General features: G+C 38.1%; 1 protein-coding gene across 1 annotated transcript in view; it reads right to left on the bottom strand.

Moving 5' to 3' along the window:
* Positions 1-6,768: 6,768 nt before the first annotated feature.
* Positions 6,769-10,128, bottom strand: part of HCN1 (hyperpolarization activated cyclic nucleotide gated potassium channel 1) — a 204,277-nt gene continuing 200,917 nt past the window's right edge. Inside the window, exon 8 of the mRNA XM_042028383.1 lies at positions 6,769-9,752. Coding sequence (XP_041884317.1) covers positions 8,926-9,752 — 827 coding nt within the window. The 3' untranslated portion in view covers positions 6,769-8,925. The remainder of the gene's footprint in view (positions 9,753-10,128) is intronic.

Raw genomic sequence — 10,128 nt, 5'->3', positions numbered from 1 at the left:
CTGTAATGTTGAATAGGGTATTCCATACCAGTTGCAAGTCTTTGCACTTGCTTTGTTGACCTTCATGACATGTCAGCCCATTTCTCCAGCCTGTTGAGGGCCCATTGAACAACCTTATCCTCTGCCACATTAATTGCTTCCCCTCCCTGACCCTGTCAACTGTGGGGTGCTGGCAAATTTGCAGAGTGCACTTTGTCCCACCATCAGAGTTATAAGGACATGAAACCATATTGGCCTGAACAGTGATCCTAGAGGGATGCTGCTCATTACTGACTGTCAGCTGGACTGTGCACTCATCCCACAACCCATGCAAATGGTTTTAGGCATCAGATGAACTGCCTTAAAAGACAGGGAATTGCAGTAAATGGCCAGTGTTCGCCCTGAAAAAAAGAGTTCAAGCTGGACCAGGGAAGAGTAGAAAAAAGGCTAGTGAATGAACTGCTAAATGAATAATCCTGAGCAGAACAGATGCACCATAGCTGAAAGGCTGGTACTACCATGAGACTTGGGGAACAGAGGTGAAGAATTTGTTCATAGTGCCTTGTACAGTGTGAGATTTCTTTACTCCATCCCTTAAAAGAAATCCCTCTGTTCAGTTCTATTGAGCTAGGGTTTTTTTTTTGTTGTACTCCAACACTGTTCTCTAATGTCACCATGGAATATAAGAAATTAAGGTAATAATCAAAATCCCTACTGATGGAACCTTAATCTTAGTATATGCTATAAACCTAATATATGATCTGAGAGTTCTACTTGCTGAAAAAAATCTAAAATGAAATGTCTGAAGTATTTTATTTAATATTTTTATAACCAGTTAACAGTTTAAGATTAGGAAATACTTTTGGTTAAATTATTCCCCTGCACCTAAAGTTTAAAAGAATAGTTTTGAGTACAACATTCTTCTGCTGGCTGAAAAACTGTCCCATCAGTCACTGATGGTATTGCATGCAGTTAGTAATGGCTGGAGGCTACAGATGGCTGTAAGCAACTTAACATCCAATATGCAGTCTCTGGATTCAAGGTATAGAACACTGGGCTATACTGCTATCTGCATAAAAGCCTATGCATAAGATTTAGATATATGTAGATAACTGTTTTGGTTTTGTTATATTCGATATAATTTATACATTACTGAATAGCTTTCCATCATTTTTGCTGTAAGGGCATATATTCAAGCTGCTAGTACCAATAAAATTTCAACTAATTTACATGAGTCCTATTGAGATAAGATGCTCCATCACAAAATGCAGTTTGTATGAGTGTTCTTAGATGTTAATTGTTAAATGAGTGACATCTCTTTTCCTCCCAAAACTCATTTGTTGTAGGGTGGTAGGTGTAGTCACTGGGCAGTATATTTATTTATCCTAGATTTGCTGTTATTATCTGGGATGAGCTTGCTGCTCCCCAACTATAGTGTTAAAACTTAATGTATAAATAGATACAATTCAATCATATTCTGGTTATTTTATTCTTGATGGACTTCAAAATAATGCCTAGCTCTCTTTAAGCCTAATATTTGCAGGACATACCATGAAGCAAACAACTAACCTTTCCTGATTATTGTCTCTGGCTGCCAAATACAGTTTTATCACAGTTTTCTGGGGTACTGTCATGATTTGTTGACTTTCACCATCAGTACAGTGTTCTGGTGTCACTCCCAGAAGCCAACAAATGACTTACAGGATGTGAAAAAATAAAAAATATTAAAAAAACCAACCAACCGAACAAACAAACAAAACCAACACGAAGATAGGGTGATGTGTAGGATCTAAGTTAGAATAAATCTTTGGAAAAAACTTTGTTGAAAATCTCATATGCTGTGTCCCAGCCTCCAACGAGGCCTGATCAGTAGTATTTTTTGGAGGGGATTTTGGACTGATTCACACTAAACTTGCTTCAGCCTGTTTTGAAGTTTAATTAGCAATGTTGATAAATCTTGTACACATTTTCCAATAATTGTAAAAGTAATTGTTAAACACAGAGTACAATGCTATTGTAACAAGAAAAATAATTACTACAGGATTTTTTAATGTAGAAAAGGTGCTACAAGGATTCGTTATATCAGTGACATAAAATGCCCAGAATACCCACCAGTTTTGTGATGTTCTTGACCATTTCTGTTACATCCTTCTTCTAGCAGGCCCATCTCTGACATCAACAGAAGCAACCAGCAAAGTGGGTCTACCAACTTTCAGTACTCAAAACAAACAAAACAAATTACCTAAAAGAAGTCCTGTATTTGTGATAGAAACAAGAGATTGATTTCTCCTGCTCCTCCTGCTTTATCGCTACCCTCATGGCAGAGCTGCTTGGCAGCCTTAAATAGGACGTGACATGTTGTCATCTTTCCTCCCCTATCCCTTTCATGTCCTGCAGGGAATCTCAACACAAATGCCTTATTTCAAGGAAATAATTTTTTTTCTGCCTCTGGGAATTTTCTTTGCCTTTCATCTACTCATTGTTATTGTTACTTTTGCTCTTTTCATTGCGCTTTGGTGATGACATCAGTGTTTCCCGTTACTACTGAGAAGCTTCTCCAAACACATGAGAAAAAAAGGAAAAAAAACCCAAGACAACAATCATTCTACTTGATGCAATGAATTTTTTCACCCATCACAGCTGAAATGATGAAAAAACTGTTGTAGAAGACAGAACAATTTCTGTATGATCCAGATATTTGTATGTCTGTCTTGCACAGGAGTATTAAGGACAGGATAAGAGAGCAAAAAGTAACCCCAAGCAGAGTGCAGCAATAAACAATATGTGACCTCACTAACAATCACGGACTTGAAATAGCCAGTGTAACCTGGACCATGACATATGGTGCTGTGTGCTCAGTGTTGTCTGCTGTAATAACACTGCCTACACTATGGAAGTTTACCCCAGATATGTCAGTTTTTGCCACTTATTAACAATGCCAACTTTCTTTTTCTTAGCAAGATGTTAAAACAATGACAGACCAGTAAAAAACATGAATTCTCTCACAGAACACTTCACTGTCATAGACCTGAGCTGGAAAATAACAGCTATACGGTACTCATCTTCTCAAACTCCAAATCTCAGAGATAGCATACATGAGATACTTTTCATTATGATTAATGCAGCTCTCTCTGAAAACAGAGACCCAGTTGGAATGCTTATTTATAGAGGATCAAAACCTTAAGGATTTGTAATGTCCTTTTTTTTGGTTGTATTTGGCTTTTTTATTCTGGGACATTTAAATGTGTACAAACAAAATGGGAGAATAAAAGTCTAAAGATGCAGTTTCTCACTTTCTGGCTCAGAGGTTATCTTTGATCTAGCCCACAGACAGATTACACAGTGTTTAGGGACACATACCACCTTAAGTCATATATGTAGTGGTGAACAAATTAATGTTTTCTCATGGCCTAAAAGCTTGTTTTCAAATGTTATGTGCTCTATAATTTCTCTGTGTGCATTAATTCAGTCAAGGTTTTCATTAGGAGTTCTGAATTGTGTCCACATCTTTTCCTCTTTCAAAACAAACATGAACAAAACCAACAGCCTTTAACTATACCATCTGTAATCTTATTTGTCTGGTGGGTCTGATGAACAGCTTCTTGCTACTGGAGAAAAGAAAGGAGACGTCAAAAACATTCTCTAAGATCTTTCCATGGCATTCACCATTTCTGCTGAGGGCACCATTATCTGTGACATAATATCAAAGGTCCAAGTGAATCAGTGAAATTACTTAAGTCCTTCCTGAAGGAGGGCATTAGCATAACACCAGTTGGTAAAAGGCACACAATGCATTTCCTTATCATGTTTGGTCCATTTTTGGTATTTTTTTGGGTTTCTTTTTTAATATTTCTCTGTTTTGATATTTAACATGCAGGAATCAGCTGAACTGAAATATAGTTGAGATGCACTGTCTACAAATATAGGTATGTGTTGCCAAGATGACTTGGCAGAGGGTGAAGACAAATTACAGACAAAATGGGTATTGACTAGCAGATTTTAAAAAAGCAAAGTTTGCAATTGCAATACAATCTACTTTATCATAGAAGGTCCAGATGTGAATTGATCAGTCTGGTACATACTTAGGAACATTTCTGGTTCTTTGTAAGACCAGCTCTACTACTGCTGTCCATCTTCTCACTTTACCTAGATTTCCTGTTGCAGTGGACAATGACCTGGCAACAGTTACTGCTCACATTGCCTCTTGGCTGAACCAGAGGAATGAATATAATTGGATGTAAATCTTCTAGCACTTGAAAAAAATTAGATGCTATAAAACACTGCAGGCCTCTCCTCAAAAATACAGACTGCATATTTGGTGTAACAAACACAGTAAACCCATTATTAATGTTGACTTTGCAGAGAAAAAAAATGCAATTCAAGAAGAGCCTGGCCTAGAACCCCAAAATGCCTAACTGCCCACATAAAAACTGTGATCTGCAGTTATTGTTCTCTGATACATAGGAACTTTTTAAACTTCAAAACCAGATCTCTACTTAAAACCTCTACACTGCAGTGACAAAACAGGAAACAGACTGCACATATTTGGCTTTCTGAAGAAAAGGTGTATAAGCATGAATAGAGGTCATACTCAATGTACCACCCACAGAACATCTTATATTTTGTGACGTTAAGATGATCAAGGTGATTCACAGTGCTAAATATACAAGCACAGGGTATTGATTGTTGGGGAAAAATCTATAAATTCAAAATTCACAGCATGTATTTCTCCTAGGACATTTCTCCTAGTCTAGGGCATTATTAATGCTCTTACAGTTCCCTGATTAAAAAAAAAAAAAAGGAAGGAGAGGAAATGCAAAATCACTAAAGAAACAAATTTGCACAGCCAATTCTTATAGTGTTCAGATAATGCTTGTAGCTCAGACCTACCATTTGTAAACAAAACACTTTCTGTTCCCATACTGTAACAATTTTTTGGTGTGAAGAGGACTTTGAACAGCAGAAATTACTGTCACTGAGTATTCCCAGAGCAGTTGCATTTCAAATTTAAAAGTTTAATATCTCTTTTTTTTAAATGAATTGCTTTTTCTTCACTGAACAATGTCACTTATACAGTAGAAAAGAATGCACATGTATAGAAATACTAATGTCAGTGTAAGAACTCAAATTTTGAAAATAGAAATATTTAGCTTAACTCATAACGACATGCATCAAGGCATGGAAGTTAGCTATTTAAAATAAAATTTACTTTGGTTCCAGTCCAAGGCAAGGTAGGAAGTAGGCTAAGGTAAATAGAGATATAAGAAATGGAGAGATTTAAAAAATCTATCAATTGGTGTGTAAATACACATCAATATTACGTGTAATGATATGAAATACCACTTAAAAACAATCCTTTGTTTTGTTTGCTTCTGCACACAAACATGGATGAAATAATAAGACTGAATCAGACAGCAAAGTATACTCTGTGCAGTGGTCAAATGTAGACAGGAGAACCAAACTCTGCTGCTTAACAAAATTCTTCTAGTGCAATGCTGGTATTTTTGAAAATCACTTAATTGCCTACCATTGGAATAGAGCTGTATCCTAATAATGCAAAGTGAAAAAAACAAGAAATACTAGTGAAAGGAAATCACAATGCACTTTAGAGTGAAAATTTAAAACACAACTACTCATGCTTGCTGAAAATCAGTTTATCAATCTAGGATTCTATTGATACTACTGAAGTTTACGTAAAACACAGAATGTGCTATTGATTTGAATGGACTGTGCTTTCTAATTCACAATGACCTAAAATGTCATTAATGAACACTACTTCCATGTCAATGTTCCCTTGAAATCGCAACTCTTATACACAAGTTCAGAGGTACATCATCTGGGATTGGCACACACACTAAGACAAAGTGAAAATATCATAGAATACACTTCCTTTAAGTTACACTAACAACTATTTGCAATTCTCCTGCAGGATATTTAATATATAAAAACAAGCTTAACTTTCATGTATTTGTACTCATAATGTATTTCAGATAAATGGTAATAGCTTAAATGAGAATTTAGTGAGAAAATTAATTTCTCTAATCTGCAGAGGAAACACAGTTTAGGAATTGCTTGTGTCAATCAAGTAGTATCCTTGAATTTTGAAGCCCTCTGATTTCAGGACTGTACAGAATTACTCAGGCAGCTGTTTCTCCACCTCCCCATACTTAGTGCATACCACTTCCAGGCTCAGAATAAAGAAAAGAGATAAGAGTTCTTTTATGGTAAAGCAAAACTTGCTCAGTTATAGAGATATTGGAAGAAAAAAAAAAAAATCATGGTTTTATTTTTTTATATATTTTCTTCAATTTATTAATAATCTTTTATATTTGTTTATTTATGGCTTTGAGCAAAGACAAAAGAAAAAATCTAACTCATCCCTGATCATACAATTATTGTAAGAACCAGATCTATATTCTTCCCAGCAGCAGTAATATCCAACCTTTTTCGTTAATACATTTCATCTTGTACAGATGTGAGATTTCATACTTATGGGCCTACTTATGTACAGAGAAAATAGGTCACTTCTGAAACTAGCAATGGACCTTTATATTACAGGAATGTGAGTCATTTGTTTCTTAATCTAAGTATATATACATTCATACATACATATATATATATACGTATATAATTTTATACCCTGTACCATTTTTTTTAATTAACATACAAATCCTAGATATTGTCCACTCTATTACAAAGTCATTAAAAATTATTTATGGTTTCACTGAAAGACCATGTGAATTAATATTTCTTCATAGTGCTTAAAATAAAATAAAAATATATATAAAAATATTTTGCTACTAACCCCATTTCTCCTATTAAATGTAAACCTTAAACAGTTTTCAAGATCAGTATATGATCTTAATTAACTGACAGAATTTGTTAGCATTAAAATAATATAAGGGGTATTGTACTCATAAATAAATGGTCTTGCAGCGTATCCATAATGTTTGAGACACTTTTTTTAAACAATCATTTCCCCATTTCCACTCCAGGTCACTTAAATTAATGGCAGCAGCATGTTAGTGGGTTAATTACATTGATCTTTACTAGTGAATGTGAGTCAGCAAAAAAAAAGGAAGATTTTAAAAAATTTTATTTGATGTACCACTTTAGTAAAAGGTATAACAGGCAGCATGGGTTCAAGCTCTGTTAGCTTTAGAATATTTACTTGGCTCTCAAGTACATCTGGATTCACTGCATTACGTAGTTTGTGATGTTATTTAGTTTTTCCATGCATCATTAAACTCAGCATTGATGGGAAGAGAAGAACTCCTTTGCATTCACTTCCTTAACAGAGTCAGCTGGGTTTTAAGGAACAGAAAATATGCTTGTATCATATCCATAATGCTGATTTTTCAGTGAGTTAAATTATGACACATTTAGTTTCAATCTCTATTTAATGTGACAAATTAGGCACAAATGATTACGAATTTTTTTTTTTTTTTTGTGGATAAGATAATGTGAAGGTTTGAGCAAACAAAACAAAATGTTCACAAAACAGTATGCTTTAACCCTGCTTTCTGTCACCATTTCCTTTCTGCTTTGAAGACATAAAAAATAATAAACCTCATACCTATGGGCTATGTTTGACACTACATGCCTTAGGATATACTAACCATTTAATTACAATATACACAGAGCAAATCGTGCATTTCCAGACAGACTTGATGCTATATTATATTTATTTTTGTAAATTAACACCACAGTCAACTACAAAACTACAGTGAAGACACAGAAAGCACCTGAAAGTCTAAATCAAGCTGTGGTTTACAAATAATCCTTTAAATGAAAAACCTCACTTCTAGACTTAAACCAGAGATTCAAAGTCAGCATTATAGGAATTTTAAGGTAGACACAATTAATGAATGGCTATTATTGTCTAAGATACCGTAAAGCCTTTTCCTACTGACCAAACCTATTTTTATTGTCTTTTTTTTTTCAAAGCATGCATGGAATATTCTCAGATGCTACTGAGGGCAAGAAGAAAAGTGATGGTATTGGTGAAGTACAAGCGGTTTGCAGGATCAAGCGTACAATTTTGCATAAAACATTGCATGTAAAAGTAACACTGTAGGTTTTAAGCCATTGCATTACAATTTAACAGTTGTGTTGCACTTAGCTTTAACAAATTTTAAAACTGTAAATTTTGAAGTGAAAAGCGGAACCTAAATTCCTAAACAAAGACCTTGCAATGGTACACCACACAGCAGCTATTTTTGCTTGGGTCTAAAAAGTTATTTACAATGGCAATATTTAGTCTTTGAAAAGTCTTTAGCAGTGTGAAGATCAAAGTCCACCCAATTCTCTTAGACAACAGAAGGGTTGACATGCCATGAGGTTACAAACTATCCAGAGGAGTGCTAGTGCCTCCCTTTACACTGCAGGTGTTTGCAATATAATTCTTTTCCAATCTAAATTCCAATGGATGGTGCTAACATATGAAATGCAATGTGAAATCACAACTGAATTCTTCACGAGAAATTAACAACGTATATGCAATAAATGAAGTAACAAAGGTTTCAGAGTATCACTCAGTCAGTGCTATGTGTTAAATCGATTTTTATTTTTAAATATACTTGTTTGAAGTTTGTCATTGTGTTGACGATTTCCCCATGAAAACAGCCAATCCCATAACCAGAGAAATCTCCTAGGCTGATTTTAAGGTCAACACATTAAAAATAAGTAATATTAGAGCTAAATTTAATCTTCTGTAATGGTTGCGAAAAAGGAAGACATGAACTCAAACAAGTTTTTTTAATTGCTTTTATATATATATATTTAGGTATATATATATATAAAACTTTTACATTCGTTACATAGGGCAAAGCTGTCTAAATTATTTTTCTCATAGTAGACTGCTGGGGCACGTTAGGAAACAGGCTAAAACAGTTCGGGGGATGGTGCTCGGTTGGTTGCAAGTCTGTTGCTCACAGTCACCAGGGATCATAAGTTTGAGGCGAACCGCGGTTTATCTCCCTCGGGCTCTGTGCTTAAGACTGTGGAAGAATCCCTTTGCAGCGGGGCTGCGGGCGGCGCGGCCCCGCGGTTCGGGGGGATGGCTCCCGAGGACATCTGCCGGAACAGCGAGACCCGCTGGGGCACGGTGGCCCGGCCGGCTGGGGGCACGCCGGGGCCCGGGGCGGGCTGCGGGAGGGAGGCGAGGGACTCACCCACGGTGGGATGAGGCCTGGCGACCAGCGTGGAGATTTCGTGGGGTAGGGAGGGCTGCGATGCGGAGAGCGGCCGCACCTCCCGTGTCAGGTTGGTGTTGTGGAGGGCCTGGGTGCTTTTGTGCACCTCGTTCTTCTGCGCGGCTCCCGGCGGCGGCGGCGGCTGCTGCTGCTGCTGCTGCTGCTGCTGCTGCTGCTGCATGAGGGAGAGCTGCGAGGCGGTCGGCGAGGCGTACTGGAAAGTTCGGCCGGCCAGCGGGCTCTGTACCGGCGGGCTGCAGACGGCCGTGGTGTAGGAGCAGGGCGACAGGATGACAGCCTGCTGGGGCGGCTGCGTGCTGGGCGAGGGCGAGTGCAGGTTGGTGTGCGAGAGGCTGCTGGTGGTGTACACGGGAGGGGACTGCGTCCTGCCGCGCGACGACGAGGCCGACGTGCTGGAGTTGAGGGCTGGCATCTGCTGCAGGCTCACCGGGGCGATGGTCTGCACCATCTCCCTGTCGTGCTTCACGATCTGCTTCAAGATCTCATTCTCCTGGTTGTTGAAGACGCCGGTGTTGAGGTCCTTCTGGAACTTCTGCAGCAGGATTGAGTTCTTCTTCCCTTCACAGAGAGGCAGAAGAGTTAGTGAGGCTGGGGCGCAGGGGCAGAGCCCTGCTCTGGCTTTGTGTTTCAGCACCCATCCCTGAGGGCTGTGTGTTGTAAAAACCTCAGCAGGCACTGGGGTGGCTGATGGGGGCACTGCTCAGCCGCCAGCCCACGGCCGCACTCCGACACCTGGCCTTTCTCTGCCCCCTCACTTGCAGTTTACTGTTACTACTACAATTTCATGTACGAACCATAATTTCCTGAACAACTGTCAGAAAAAGTCATCGTGCTCTGCATCTACATCATCTTTCTCTCTTGTTGCAAAAGTGTCTGAATTTCCACTGAACAGTTACATATTTTACAAGCACATCTGCCATCTAGCACATTTCTG

The sequence above is a fragment of the Corvus kubaryi genome, unplaced genomic scaffold (assembly GCF_017639235.1).
Source record: "Corvus kubaryi isolate FWS band 111438036 unplaced genomic scaffold, C.kubaryi_AGA036_p1.0 37308, whole genome shotgun sequence".
In the NCBI taxonomy this organism is placed as follows: domain Eukaryota; kingdom Metazoa; phylum Chordata; class Aves; order Passeriformes; family Corvidae; genus Corvus; species Corvus kubaryi.
The sequence above is the reverse complement of the archived record's forward strand: the minus strand, read 5'-3'. Positions and strand labels throughout refer to the sequence as shown.